Raw genomic sequence first — 17,015 nt, 5'->3', positions numbered from 1 at the left:
GAAAACTCAGACATTTTTGTTTGGTATTATTCTTCAAAAGACTCATCAATGACACTTGAACGAAACCCTAATCAAACTATCAAGTTGAAAAGTTTTAACACCAAAAAATTCAGAAAAATTGTGGTTTAGGGAATAAAATAGAACAAAAAGTGTTAAAATCTGAAAACAGAAACCTTTTTGTATGTCATAATTTGTTGTAAAGTTATCAAGTGTTTAAATCTAAAAACTCAGACATTTTTTTCTATTTTTCTATTTCGTTGTCAATTCAAGTTATCAAGATTTTAAATCTGAAAATTCAGACATTTTTGTTTGATATGTTTCGGTGTTAAAAAACATTTTGTATGTATAGTCCATTTTTTTGTAATATCCTCTTGTCATTGTTTGGTACTTATACATCTCGTCATTGTGTTATTGTGCTATGGTCATGTTTTGTGTTCTTGTCTTTAAAGGAGTAGGTCCGGTAAGGGCCGAATTTGGCCTCAAATTTCAGATTCATCTAACGAAAGTTTTTGGACACTTTTTAAACACTTAAGTGTTAATTGATTCGATTAGTTAATGTGAAAGGTTTTAACTGATTTAGTCATTAAAAAAGCTCTAATTCAAGCTTAATTATGAAAAATCTATCAAATATGCCAAAAAACGTCACTTTTCAGATGGTTTTTGTCAAAAATGAAAGTAGCCGCATCCGTGTTCATCCTCAACCTTTATATTTGTGTTGTATTATCATCAAATACAACTTACATTTCAATATTATGAATGAACACGAATGCGGCCACTTTCATTTTAGACGGAAACCGTCTAAAAATTAACCAAAATGCTAAAAAAAAAAAAAATTTCAGTAATTTAGCATGACTTAATGATGCTAGAACGCGATATTTGTGCATTGTATTGTCAAAAACAGCACACATTTATGTAGCAGAAGCATTTTACTTTCCAAAATATAGCTTAAAGATTACATTTTCACAATTTTCTAAAACTGCTATATTTTGTGGCCAAAAAGGGGTCTTACTGAACCTACTCCTTTTGCGTTTGTGATTTGTCTATATGTCATTGTGTTTTTCTTTGCCATGTTTGCTGAAATATTGGTTTGTTTTCATAGTGATAAAGATTACAACACAATGTTGACTGCTGTTCCCCTATTTTTGACATTTTACCTAGTATGTCTATTTTGTTCATACAAGTGAGAGGGGTTTAGCTAGCTTTAAAACCAGGTTTAAGCCCTCCATTTTCTACATATGGAAATGCAAGTACCAAGCCATGTTTATGACAATTGTTATCCAGTCTTTTGATGTGTGAGCTTTTGATTTTTCCAATTGTTCCAGAGACTATTCGTTTTAAATTTACCTTGGAGTTCAGTTATTTGGTTAATTTACTTCATATTAAGACAACTAATGTATTCTTGAATATACTGTAAAGTATCCGTTATAATGATGACATTTGTGCTAAAAACATATTTTGTGCTGTGGACTGACTTACTATCTTTGTATTTCCTTGTATTTTGTATGACAAATTATACAGTTTAGGCTGCTGGCTCCCTATAATGATCACTTACTAATTATGTCATTTTGAGTTGCTCACCTAATTTTATCAATATAACGGAAATGTAGACAGGGGATGTAGAAAAGGGAGATAGAGCTATCTATAAAACCAGCTTTAACTTATCATTTTCGTTTGAAAGAGGGACGAATAATACTAGAGGGACAGCCAAACTCATAAATCGAAAATAAACTGACAACGCCATGGTTAAAAATGAAAAGGACAAACAGACAAACAATAGCACACATGACACAGCATAGAAAACTAAAGAATTAGCAACACGAACCCCAACAAAAACTAGGGGTGATCTCATGTGCTCCGGAAGGGTAAGCAAATCCTGTCTTTCCAAAAGCGAGAATTTAACATTTATTTGCTATAAGTTCTATTTGTTGATATAACTGAGTGTTTGATTTTGTAATTTTTCCTTTTTTCAATTAACCTTGGAGTTCAGTATTTTTGTAAATACGTTTTATTAGTGTATACTACGACCTTAAATTGAAGTGTGGTGCTGATTTTAGTGTAAACAATTTGTGTTTAAAGATCTGACCTCATCTTTTCATTCATCTTGACAAAAAGAGTTGAACAATATGTACATATTTAAATGATTATAAAAATCAAGAACACAAGAAAATCACATTATAAATCGAACATTGTTTCTGTTATTTAACTATAACTGTATATATAATTATACTTATTGTTAGAGAATATATTTGTTCTCTTAATATCTTAACGTGTCTTCGTCGAAAGAAAGTATACATGATAAATCTACATCTGTTAATTATCTTGACAAACAAGAATAGAACAGAGATTAACAAGGTAACTGATTATATAGAGAAAATATAGAAAATAATCCTTATTGTTAAAAAAAAAACAACATTTGTATTATAAAGATCTAACCATGTTTTTGTCACAGGTAAGCATGGATGATTATGTTGGAATCATCATCCTTTTAATCAGTAATTCGACAAAAAGAAACTAAATCAGTAGGTATGATTTATAAAATTATCCTTATTGTTAAAGAATCCATTAGCTTTAATTACAACACTAACAAACATAGCTGAACATGAAAGGAGGGGGTGTAGTAATATTGATTGTTTATCATGTTAGTACAATCATTCATTGACATTCATAGATTTAAGTTATTCTAATTTCAAAAGTATTTCTCCAATATAAGATAAGCTAAAATTGAGAATGGGAATGGGAAATGTGTCAAAGAGACAACAACCCGACCATAGAACAGACAACAGCAGAAGGTCACCAATACATGTAGGTCTTCATTTCAGCGAGAAATTCTCGCAACAAGAGGCGTCCTTTAGCTAACCCCTAAACAAATATATATACTAGTTCAGTCATGAGTAATGAATAGTAATGAACGCCATATTAAACAAATTATACACAAGATACTAAAATTAAAAATAATACAAGACTAACAAAGGCCAGAGGCTCCTGACTTGGGATCTTGCTCGAACACACACTCCAAAATCTAGAATATTATAAGATCATCTACATGCTGATATAGTTGTTGGAGTAGTGTCATGATCTTTCTAAGTTAAAGAACCTTTGCTACAAGTTTTGAAGAGTACCATGTTGCCCTAAAATTGAGAATGGAATTGGAAAAGTGTCAAGGAGACAACAGCCCTACCAAAGGCAATATTTTATTTCCATTGCCATCATCAACATACCCTTTTCTTTCTAGTAGCAGTCGAAATGTTATCTTTCGTCCAGGTCTTTGCAGAACTTCAGGTCACATGTTTTATTGGCAATGTGTACGTCTTGAATATGTTTGTAATATCTGCTAAAGATAAGATAAGCAAACAGCAATCAATCAATAGATCGACCATAAAAAAAAATCTGAAAAACTAAACCATTCGAAAAACTTTTCCTGAAATAATATATCTTGTATTCATTATTTGTATTGTAGTCCTGTCATGCAATGTTGTCATTTTAGTGTTACATTTAACATTGCCACGAGAGCGGGAAGTTGGGCTAGCCACAAAACAACTAGGTTCAAACTTCCATTTTTTTCTTAAAATGTCCTGTACCATTTCAGGAAAATGGAAATTGTTATCTACAAAATTCGTTTTTGTGTGTGTAACATTGTTGTTTGGTTTTTTGTTGCACTTTCGTATTTCTGTTGTTTCGCTGTTTTCTTCTTATATTTGATGTGTTTCCCTCTGTTATAGTTTACAACCCGGATTTGTTTTCTCTCAATCGATTTATTACTTTCGAACTTTAAAAGTATACTACTGTTGCCTTTATTTATCTGTTTGTAATTTGATGAATTACAAAGATTTAAATTCTATGCAGAAATTAAAATCTTTGACAATACAAGGTTATAGAAGGGATGGGCGGATTATTACTAATGAGACCATTTATGACTTACGGGGAATACTGTACGATATTATTTAACTTTATCAGTTGAAATTTAGAAAATGCTTCGAGCACATAAACACCAAGTCATTTAATAATAAAAATCGTAACCTCTAGGAATATTGTCAATTGTAATCATCATTTTCTGTGTAGACCTTGAAAGAATCAATTCCTAAGTAACAACAGATGACATGTGGTACTATTGGGAAAAGAGCAGGTTAGATATTATCAAGATATACTGCTGAAAATATGAAAACTACGACCAATTAGAACCGTTTATATATATGACAGTGAAATGTCAAATTTTGCCAACAAATCGCTTGGGTGTAATTTGATTTCTTTGATTACCCACTTAAAATTGACATTTCAAAAGTATTAGTACTATTTCAATAATTAAAGGTGTTGTAATTTTCAAAAAGTCAAAAACGGCAATATATGGCGATGTATTTTTTAAGCTGACTATGTGTATGGGCTTTACTCTTGGTTGAAGGCCGTACGGTGATATATATGTCGTGTACAAGTTGCAATTTTGTACAGGTTATAACATGTACAAAAATGTTGTACATGTTATAACTTGTATAATGCAAAAATACAAGTTATAACATGTACAAAAGTACCTCATACATGTTATAACCTGTACAAAATATTGCTTAAAAATGGTTTTAACTTGTACAAAATTTAAGATTAATCTTAATGAAATAAAATGTACATTTAAGGTCAAGGTACAGTAAATGGGAGAGGAGAATGATCACAAAGTTTCAGGAATATTTGTTTCATGACTTATATTGGCAAAATGTGTTTTCATGTAATTGTATGTTTTATGCAGTCCATCATGGCTTAAATAAGTGTGGACCCCTCAAAGAGTTGTTGCAAGGGTTCTTAACGTGCAAAGAGCGTGGCACTCTCTTTACTCGAGGCATCGGATTTAACGCCCCCCTTCTGACTGGACGTGACTGCGAACTTGATACATCCCGCACAGCTAAACGGACGCCCCACTTCGGCAAGCGTTTTACTGCCGGTCGGGAGAAGACCAAGTGACCATATTTCTATACCCCAGTCACCCTTGGGGTGCATTTTCTAAATGACAATTACATTAAATACTAGTTCTAGTAACTAAATTCTTCCAAAAAATTTAAGAACAATGCCTAATAATTTTGGGAAATATTCCTCCCTCTCTTTGTATAGCATGCAAAGACTTAAACAATGTCTTATATGCTTACTCTGTAAAAGCAAGAGAGAGCTGAAATAGTTTTCATTGGACCACGCTTCATAATCAATGTCTTTGGATCTACTCTTCAACATTTTTGGCCTTCGGCATGTCACTTATGTAAATTTATAACTAATTTTTGTTTATAAACTATAAGATCATTGCATGAGGCGAATGTCATTTTGATGTTTTAAATATATATCCTCTACTTTGAAAACATGTTTTTGTGGCCTTTGGATGTTGTCTGCTCCATAGGTGTGTTGTTATTTTTTAGACACATACCCCATTTGCATTCCCAATTTTATTTGTAGACACATCTGTCCTGGCTATCCTCTTATGTCTTTTAGTGTTAACTAGAATGAAACTATTTTACTATTACCCTCAAAGTGGACACTCATAATTATAATTCATCAAATAAAGATATGACCATAGAAAGACATAACAGTGATCATAAGACATGTTCTAAGATATATCATAAGATATGTCCTAAGATATATTTTATGACAGGTCTTAGGAATGCTTCGTAATACCGACCCCTGGCCATTAACTATACCAAAAAAGGACAAAACACACTAACATGAAGGAATAATAAAAAAGAAGTGAAAATACTATTGAGGTTAATAACGTCTGTTACGATAATAGAAACATATCCTTATTTTTCGATTTTGTACAAGTTAAAACCATTTTTAAGCAATATTTTGTACAGGTTATAACATGTACGAGGTACTTTTGTACATGTTATAACTTGTATTTTTGCATTATACAAGTTATAACATGTACAATATTTTTGTACACGTTATAATCTGTACAAAATCGCAACTTGTACACGACATATACATGATAAAGTTGTTAATTTCAGCGTTATTTTATCTTTTGTGGAGAGTTTTCTCAATGGCAATCATACCACATTGTGTGTATATATAATTGTTGAGCAATGAGGAAATATGTTTCTAACACTTTCATAAATATTTGTTAAAAAATACCAGAAACATATTCTCAGGTCCATGATCGCTTTCAAAGTGGGGATTTTACAGGTAAAATATATGGGTCACGCAGTTTTATTGATTACTTTATGGGGGAGTGTTTTCCATTTCCGATTTTACCTGACAGGTACAATCGTATATGATGATACATAAATTGGTTTAGTATAGATATGTGAATGTTGTCGCAAACTTTAGTATAAACAACTGTTAATCACGTTAATTCAATAAATGTAATGATAAAATAAAAATAACAATAACGAAACGATATCCCATTATATTTTTTGTGAAATAATATAGAAAAAAGGTTTTGAAAAATAAAAAAAAGAATTGATTAATTAATGAATAGATAAGAAAAATATAAATAAATAAGCAAGTGAATTAATTAAATTAAAAAGTTTAATAAAATACATAAAATCATAAAAATTAAAAGAATAGATAATGAAATAAATCAATAGAGCTGTCCAAACTTTTTGGGATAGATCTGTGAGGATCTGTTCTAGGTTACCGGTTCTTAAATAGAACCGTCGATCATGTAGAGGGAGCGCTTGCATTTTCTAACTTAGTAATATATTACATTCGCTGTATTTGGCAAAACCTTTAGGAATTTTGGTCCTCAATGCTCTTCAACTTCGTACTATATTTGGCCTTTTAAACATTATTTTTATCATTCGAGCGTCACTGAGGAGTCTTTTGTAGACAAAAAGCGCGTCTGGCGTAAGTGTAAAAGGAGAAGGTTCACAAAGGGTTAAAATTAGCCCTAAATTTTTGACGTTTTTAAAATCGGGCCAATAAATTACAAATTTAGCATAGAAATACTTGTGACAATACTATCAATATAAAAATATATTTTATTGGCACCTTCCTTTTAAATTTATGAAGCTATGACCCCTGAAATATACATTATTTGTATTTTTGGTCATTTTTGGTCAAATTTATCCACAATATTAATTGTTTTTGGAATAATTAACCTTGGCCTCCATCCACGATCCAAAAAGTCTTTATATTGATGAATTATATATCAAAATTCGAATCTTTTGGCTTCAAAACATTTTGGATCGTAGGTAGCGGCCAATGTTTTCCTAAAGCTTTTAGGTCTAAAAATTGAACAAAGGAGTAGGTCCGGTAAGGATCAATTTTGGCCTCAAATTTCAAGTTCATCTGACGAATGAATTTGACCTCTTTTTAAACACTTAAGTGTCTATTTCATTTGAATCAATTAGTTTATGTGAAAGATTTTAACTGATTTAGTCATTGAAAACGATCCGATTCAAGCTCAAATATGAAAAATCTACCAAATATGTCGAAAAATGTCACTTTTTAGATAGTTTTTGTCAAAAATGAATGTGGCCGCATCCGTCTTCATCCAAAATCTTTATATATGTTATGTATTATCATAAAATACAACTTACATTTCAATATTAAGGATGAACACGAATGCGGCCACTTTCGTTTTAAACGAAAACCGTCTAAAATTTAGCTAAAATGATAGAAATGTGAAGATTTCAGTAATTTAGCGTGACTTAATGGTGCTAGTACTCGATATATGTGCATTGTATTGCCAAAAACAATCAATATTTATGTAGCAGAAGCATCCTACTGTCAAATATATATTTAAAAGTTTACATTTAAACAATTTTGTAAAACTGCTATATTTTTGGGCCAAAAAGGGGTCTTACCGGACCTACTCCTTTATCATATTTTGACAAAATGTCCAAAAATTGGCCTACTTTGGAGAATATTATGTACTTTTATTAAAAGAACTGATTTATTTAGCATTTGGTCTTTTGAAATAGACCCATTTACGAATCAAATTGTGACCTTTTTGGGGTTTTATGATATAGTTGATATTTTAGGCCATATTGTGCCATAAGTGAACCTTATCCTTTTAGTCCTGGTATCTATGATGAGTTTATTGAAGGATCTGTTCTACTGTAGATCTACGAGAACCAGCATTATAATAGAAACGTTGAAAACTGCAGCGATGGCTGTCGAAGGGTTTGTTCTAGGGTAGAACTGCGAGACTGGCTCTAGTATAGAACCGTTGAATACTACAGAGATAGATCTGTTAGTATCTTTTTTAGGGTATAATTGCGAGAATAAATTCCTGGATAGAACTGTCGAAAACTGTAAAAAAAAAAAAAAAAGTCTGTAAAGATTTGTCCTAGGGTATAACTGCCAGAATCAGTTTGAAGATAGAACTATTAAAATTTGTAGAGATAAATCTGTCGGGATCGGTTTCTAAGGTATAACTGCCGAACTAGCTGTAGTATATAACCGTTGATACAATGTAGATATTTAGCACTTGAAGGATCTGTTCTCTGGCAAACCTACGAGAATCAATTCTAGGATAGCACTGTCGAAAAATGTAGTGATAAATCTGTAACGATCTGTTCAATGTAGAACGGCCATAACAAATTCTAAGGTATAACTGTCAAAAACTGTAGAGATGATCAGAGATAGACCTGTTTAAGAACAGTCCAAAAAAGTCTAGGCTAGACCGCTGCTGTAAAAAAAAAATCTAAAGGAGCCAGGAAAACTATTTGTATAAACTGGTCTACAAAATTATCCGAACAGTTCCTGATAGATTTTAAATGAGGTGAAAACTTGTTTAAACTGTAACAAGCCGGTGCAAGGGGACGTTTTAAATTTGAAGTGGTACATAATTTCATGAATGAATGTCATTACTTTCAGTTTTAAACCAACTCAATAAAAGCACATTTCTGCCTAAGATTTTCCCCAGTTTGTTAATGCATTTTAGTATTATGAGTTGGTTACCCACGTGTCACCTTTTCCACTTTTAAGAAAACAACCAAAACAGCAAAAGATCAACTTTGCTGAAGTTTTAGTACAATGACGTACATGTATTTTATGTTCTAATAATCTACATTCACAAAGGTTTTTTTTCACCTGAAAAACTACAACAACACGTTATAAATTGCATTCGTCCGAGGCTAATACATGCCAAAACTAAAATACTGGTATATTAGGCGTAATGTACGTAATTTCGGTAATAATTATATTACATCTTTATTGCGAGTTCAAATTGTTTCGTTTCAATAAGGTATCTTTAGAAACCGATCTTTAGTTTTATTAGAAATTTTTTTTTGACCTGTGTTCATGAACTTAGAATATAATACTTTCATGGTTCGTGGTAAAAGATTATAATATTTAACACGCAGTCACATCATTATTATTTATCATATACGTCTTTACGAAAGGCGTTCTTCATATAGTGGTAACCCAATATAATACAATTACTAGCACCAAAACTCAAGTTTTAAATTCACCACAACAATGTTAGATCTGCAAAGGTTATATATCTATAAGTATCATTTACACCTCAAATGATTCTACAATTCTACAATATAAATGTAGGTAAACCATAAGCAATACATAAAAGTTTATCTTATCTCGTTATACACTATGTGTTAGTTAACTAAGTCGTACGTTAAATAAGTTGTAAGAGACACTTCAGATGAAAATGTTGTTAATTTTGATTGTGGTTTGGAGCTGTAACCTTCATGGAATTATTTCTACAGAAATATCGGATGGATCTTCACTGGATGTTAGAGAGGTGAAACGTTTGCTGCTGAATGACCCGGATGTTGTAGGAGCACGATTAGCTGAACTGGACCGAGCAATTCAGGAAATGAAGAAACAGATGGCCCAAGTTCAGTCGCAGTTGTCAGAAGAGAAGACAAGGAACAATAACCTGATGTCTACTGTCACTCAACTGGACCGAGCAAGCCAGGAAATGAAGAAAAAGATGGCCCAAGTACAGTCGCAGTTGTCAATGGAGAAGACAAGGAACGACAACCTGATGTCTACAGTTACCATATTGCAATCCTCTTTTGATCGAGAAAAGGCAAAAACTGTCAATTTAGAAGCTGTAACCTCCCAGATGTCAGCATCTATACAAAGAGGTAACCATCGTAGCGACTTAAATGTACTAATTACACGAGATTTATTACCAAAATATATATTTCCAAGAAAATTTCAACATCACTTTCTTTAGAAGTAATCTTTACAGCTCAACTTATTGAAATTTCCTTTTACTGATAAATAAAGGCAACAGTAGTGTACCGCTGTTCAAAACTCATAAATCCATGGACAAAAAACAAAATCGGGGTAACAAACTAAAACCGAGGGAAACGCATTAAATATAAGAGGAGAACAACGACATAACACTAAAATGTAACACACATAGACAAAATCCAACGAGAATAACAAATATAACATATATATATAACATCAAAACCAAATACATGAATTTGGGATAGACAAGTACCGTGACACGTCTTATCGCAATGTGAATTTACACTCAAAAATAAGAGAAAACAAACGACACAACGTTATAATGTAATACACACAGACACGAACTATAATATAACAATGGCCATATTCCTGACTTGGTACAGGGCATTTTTAAAGGAAAAAATGGTGGGTTGAACCTGGTTTTGTGGCATGCCAAATGCCAAATGCGAATCAACGAGATACAATTATTGTATATTAGTGTTTTATGTACAGTGGCAAATATAACAATTAAAGCTGCACAAGAACAAGTTAATTTCATATGAACATGTACCCTGATTTACATTACACAAGCTGAACCAGATTTGTAAGTAACTTGGTAAGTAACAAGTTACAACAGCAGTCCGCACCCTACATTTATCTGGCCATTTTAGTTTACATCATTGTCGATCAGTAGGTATATTGAATTTTTCTATTGTTCCGATTCTAGTTTCAGATTATGGTTCTACATACACTCGTTGGGGACGAAAACAGTGTTCTGGAAACGATACTGAAATTATATATACTGGTATAGTGTACATATAGATTTACAAACAATATATCTTAAAAGTATGTTAAGAATGTATTCTTCTGACGTTTTAGTCTCGTTGAAATCTTGTTCTAGAATTATTTCCAAAACATGTGATACAAGGGGAAAATATCAATGAATTTTAAAAATATTATAATCAAACATAACTCTGTGAAAAAAAAATGTATATTTACAATGAACAGCATTTGAGCAATCTAATTTTCAAATTTTACGACAAGTAAGTCTTTTTAGCCAAATTTTAAGAAAATCGGTGAGGGGTACAAAAAATGATTTTACAAGAATCATGTACATCCCATATCATTTTTGTCTTTTCAAATTTCTAATATATGTATTTTTTCAATCATTTATAACAAAACAGTTGAAATGATATGCATTTTGTTCTTAAAACTGCGAAAAATCACAAATTTACAAAAATGGTAGCATGGTAAATTTGACACAAAAAAGCATCAAAATAGGATAAAACTTTCTTATATGAACACCTGCTTATAGTTTTTTAAGTTAAATTTATTCAAATTTGTCCACGTCATCTTTATTGAAAATATGAAAAAAAAAGTTAAATTGTGAAACTGTGATTTTTTTTCACGTTAATAGCCCAAAAATAGGTAAAAATTGAAGAAAAATGGGAAAATCATCAACATTGGGTATTTTCAAAGGGCCATAGCAAATAAAATCAGGTTAAGAAAAAAAGTTTAATTCTAGAAATTTTTGGCTCCTCACTGAGTACATCCTTAAGAATGTTTTGGTGAACAAAACGTGTATCTTACGGAGGTCTTTTTATTTTGTATTTTTGGTACATTTATAATATGATCCGATACTCACAACTGTTACAGCAACAAACAAGCTATATAAACCACTTGTGACCTGAAACAAAATGATACTTTTATTCTTTATCTTGTATGAATCTACGTTTATAAGCCTGGTAATAATGTTGTTTAATATTTAATACTTACAGTTCCGGATTTTCTTGCTGCGTTGACGACCCATTGGTGGCCTTCGGCCGTTGTCTGCTGTTTGGCCAGGTTTTTGTCTCTTTGACACATTCCTCATTTCCATTCTCAATTTTATCAATGTTTGATTACTTAAATAAAATAAACGGTATCAATTTTCTTGCACCAGATGCGCATTTCGACAATACATGTCTCTTCAGTGATGCTCGTGGCCAAAATATTTGAAATCCAAAGCTTATATAAAAGATGAAGAGCTATAATCCAAAAGTTCCAAAAAGTATAGCCAAATCCGTGAAAGGAATCAGAGCTTTGCATGAGGGAGATAAATTCCTTTTTATAATAATTCCTATCATTTTGTAACAGAAAATTTTAATAACACAAAAAATCCGTATTTTCATACCAGTACTTCGATGCTACTGGGCTGGTGATACCCTTGGGGATTAATTGTCCACCAGCAGAGGCATCGACCCAGTGGTAGTAATAAAATTAACGATACCAATTTTCTTACACCAGATGCGCATTTCGACAATGCATGTCTCTTCAGTGATGCTCGTGGCCAAAATATTTGAAATCCAAAGCTAAAAGTACACCTTATAGCGTACTGACTGATATTCTCAACTGTTGTGCATTCAATGTCTATCAGAAGACCCATGGCATAAAAAAATATCAGTTACAAAAACATAGACATATGATATCAATTGTGCGTGCGCATAACATATCTTCCTGCAAATAAAACATTAAACATGTACGCTCTAAATAAATGTGTGTATTAACCTGAAAACAAGGCCATGTACGTGTTTATAAGACATCATGCCAACTCTCACAATTGCATTTGCTCCTGATTTTTCATACATTTTAAGAAGCTCTGAGTATGTCCATAAGTTTTTAATTGTATACTTAACTACCTTAAGTCTATACTTTAACCTACCCGATAAATGAACCGCTTCCGATTGTAGGCTGGGCAAAAAACTATGTTGCATATTTCAGGGTTTACTGCAGGACAGAATTATTACGATGGGGATTACAACACTCGCTTTGGTGGTGCGTCAAATTTGCTGTGCCTTCCAAATAATCCAGAAATGAGTAACAGATCTGCACCCGGAGGGAGCTATTTGTATGGTACCGAATATGAACAAACGTTCTTTGGGTCTAGAGCTGTTGATGAAGATGTTCCTTGTGCTCTTTGCAGGAGTAAACATACATACTCGTCTGTCATGATCCCTGGTCGGAAGACGTGCTATCTCGGATGGAAAATAGAATATTATGGATATCTAGCTTCTGATTCGTATTCTGACAAAGCATCATCTTTTATCTGCGTAGATGCGAGCCCAGAATTTGTACAAGGGGGCAAAGCGAATAGAAATGGGAATCTTTTGTACGGTACTGGTACAAAATGTGGTTCTCTACCGTGTCCACCATATGATGATAACTTTGCAGTATTATGCGTGGTTTGTTAAAAAAAAACTGATTTTAAAAAAATTTCTGTATTTTGTGTCAGTGATTGTTTGAAAAAAGGTTAACAAAAACCCCAAACAATTAAAACAATAAAAACTGATAAAATCAAACATTAGACTTTATCAACCGACGGAGAACGAATGGAAACAACTGTCATATTCCTGATTTAAATGTGTTCATGCTGTGCTTAGAGGTTTCCAAACAATTTGGTATATCTTGTTTCGACTTAAACATACATTTTCTTCACTCACAACGAATTAAGATTGCTTTGAGCCAACATGTCAATATTACGTCTGGTATTAAAGTTAAAAATAAGAGAATTATATAACAATGGGGTCCTTTATATATAGATTATGCCTCTAAGTATGCTTATTCCTAATAGATGCCCAGTAAAATTGATAGTATGCGTGAACATTCTGTAAACTTTACTATAGGGGCCAATTGATTCCAACGCTTTCCCAATTATGTCATAATTTGTGTTGCAATATAGTGATTAATTCAAACTAAAAACTCATTCCTCCATCCGTTAATTAAGTTCTGAGTCCTATGGCCAAGTTTGAATAAGATTGTATCATAAACGAATATAAATAGATATTTTGAGAGTAGTTTTGCCGGCTGTTTTACTAGTTTTTATTGAAGATAGAAATTTATATAGTCATATACATGTACTTTAATTGTTTACTGAAAATAGGACACATAAGATAACTTTTAACAAAAGAATCATCATAGAAATCTATTTTACGTTATATCTAACTATACAAACAAGAAAGAAATACGTAAACCCGTTTCAACTGTAAGCTATGCAATAATAAATATTAACACATGACATGGTTAAAAGGAGTTGTGTTGTGAATACCAATGAGACCACTATCTACCAGGATTCACTATCTACCAGGATTCATTATCTACCAGGATTCAAATGAAGCGGACTCAAGCAATTATAGGCAATTAACCGTACGGTCCTCAACAATGAGAAAACCCATACTTGTAGTTTACCCCTGAAATGAAAAATATAAAGTAATTCAAGCGAGAAAAAAATAATAGCAGCATTCATTACAAAACAATATGGGAAAAAAGTGAAACTGCAAGCTATTGCTCACTGATGCAGCAACTCGATTATTTCAATAGTGTAAATAATGTGTAAGTGTTCGGCAAAAGAAGTTGTTGAGTTTTGAATCTGAAAACTTTTCTTTTTAAAGCGGGGGTATAACAAATATGACAGACCTGAAACAACAACAACCACCTGATCTTCAGGCTCCTGACTTGGACAGGCACATAAAAGTAATCATGTAAAAATAAGCATGTCCTGTAATAGGTTGTCGATCGAGATGATTGGTTGAAAACTTGGAATGCCACTGGAAAATGAAGGTTCATGGGATAGAGCGAGGAATGTAACTTTCGAACATACCACATACGGACCTATCAGAGATTTAATTCAAGGGTTCTTAACGTGCAGATTAATAAACTCATCATATATACCAGGATTAAAATTTATATTTACGCCAGACGCACGTTTCGTCTACAAAAGACTCATCAATGACGCTCGAATCAAAATATGTTAAAGAGGCAAACTTGGATTTCACTGATACAAGAGGAATTGAATTTAACTTAAAGGACATAACGTGGTTGTGAATTTAGACTTCCCACACAGACAGACTACCTAATTTGTCAACAGTATTACTGTCGGGGTTATCATATGTTTTTACCACAGTCAATTCTTGTGGTATTTCGTCACAACTCGGCCGATTCCACAACTTCATTTTAAGGAGAATAGCGGATTCACCCGATGATTGCCGATTGTCCCTGTGGTAATATCCATTCGTCACAATTCGGCCGATTCCGTACCTTCATCTCGATAGAAGGAGATTAGCGGAGTGACACGAGAATTTTCGATTGTGGTAATATTCTAACTTGTGCCTGCATTGCAAAAATGTCCGATAGACTATCCGTTATTAGGAAGGGAAGTTAAAAGTGTCAATCAAATATCAATCATTAAACAACAATCAAAATTAGTGTTGAACATGACACATGAAGGGGTTCCTAATTTATCATCCAATTATCTGAAAATCTACAACTTTCACACTTTTCACATGCTGCTTTGAGGCAAATGAATATACGATAGTAAACAACAACAAAATAAATGTATTAAACTTGTTTAAGGTTGCATTTCTGTAAATATTGACAATGCTATGGCAAGCCGTTCTCGTTAAAACTATGTTTAAACCATTTTTCGAGAAATTTACACACTGAGAATCATAAAAAAAAACACACTGAGATTTAAAAACTTCAAAACACACACTGAGAATTAAAAATTACACACTGAGAATTAAAAATTACACACTGAGATTTCATAACGACGCACTGAGATTACAAAAATGAAAAACACACACGACGAACAAAAAATTGTCAGTAGAAAATCGAACTCTAACATTGTTTGGAGTAATTTTCAGACTTATATAAATATTTGTATTAACCATGTATCTCTATCACTCTGAGATCCAGTGGGCATATATATTGTATGGTTTGTCACTTGTTTAGACTTGTTTGTATGATATACTTATTTCTAGTGACTGTATAATGAAATGCGTCATGATCCCATGTTATATATAAAAAATGTTGAGTTAGATTACTGACAAATGAAAAATACATTGTGTATAAAAATAATAATATAACATCTACACACGCTTTAAAAACACGTGTCTCATGTCCATCTCTAGATTATCCTTCCGTGACAAGGTAACACTACAACTATTGAAGTTAAATTTTTATATAGCGGATGTGGTCGAGTGGTCTAGAGCGCTGGACATGAGGCTAAGCAATTGGTGCTGTGGTGTATCAAAAGGCGTGAGTTCGAATCCCGCTGAGGGACGAACAAAAAATTGTCATTAGAAAATCGAACTCTAACACTGTTTGGAGTAATTTTCAGACTTATATAAATATTTGTATTAACCATGTATCTCTATCACTCTGAGATCCAGTGGGCATATATATTGTATGGTTTGTACCTTGTTTAGACTTGTTTGTATGATATACTTATTTCTAGTGACTATATAATGAAATGCATCATGATCCCATATTATATATAAAAAATGTCGAGTTAGATTACTGACAAATGAAAAATACATTGTGTATAAAAATAATAATATAACATCTACACACGCTTTAAAAACACGTGTCTCATGTCCATCTCTAGATTATCCTTCCGTGACAAGGTAACACTACGACTATTGAAGTTATATTTTTATATAGCGGATGTGGTCGAGTGGTCTAGAGCGCTGGACATGAGGCTAAGCGATTGGTGCTGTGGTGTATCAAAAGGCGTGAGTTCGAATCCCGCTGAGGGACGAACAAAAAATTGTCAGTAGAAAATCGAACTCTAACACTGTTTGGAGTAATTTTCAGACTTATATATATAATCTTTTAACTCTGTTTTGGTTGCTTACTCATTTTTGTCAATACAACGGAACTAAAAATAGTTGTCATACAAGTGTGAGGTTTACGCTAGCTATAAAATCAGGTTTAATCCACCATTTTCTTCGGAAAATGTCTATTTCAAGTCAGGAATATGACAGCTATTTGTCACTTGTTCTGTTTGGTGAGAGCGTTTGATTTTGTGGACTCTCCAATTTTATTACCTTCCTTTTAGTTCTGTATTTTTGTTATACTTTTTTAAACGC

General features: G+C 32.5%; 1 protein-coding gene across 1 annotated transcript; it reads left to right on the top strand.

The window, feature by feature from the left end:
• The first annotated feature begins 9,529 nt into the window (after window positions 1–9,529).
• On the top strand, window positions 9,530–13,358 carry LOC143056105 (uncharacterized). The gene is made up of 3 exons (XM_076229191.1): window positions 9,530–10,019; window positions 10,838–10,915; window positions 12,871–13,358. Exons 1-3 carry the CDS (start codon window positions 9,572–9,574, stop codon window positions 13,338–13,340), a joined length of 996 nt encoding a protein of 331 aa, XP_076085306.1. The 5' UTR covers window positions 9,530–9,571; the 3' UTR covers window positions 13,341–13,358.
• The last annotated feature ends 3,657 nt before the right edge of the window (window positions 13,359–17,015 follow it).

This window comes from Mytilus galloprovincialis, chromosome 13 (genome assembly GCF_965363235.1).
Source record: "Mytilus galloprovincialis chromosome 13, xbMytGall1.hap1.1, whole genome shotgun sequence".
NCBI classification, from domain to species: Eukaryota; Metazoa; Mollusca; class Bivalvia; order Mytilida; family Mytilidae; genus Mytilus; species Mytilus galloprovincialis.
The sequence above is the reverse complement of the archived record's forward strand: the minus strand, read 5'-3'. Positions and strand labels throughout refer to the sequence as shown.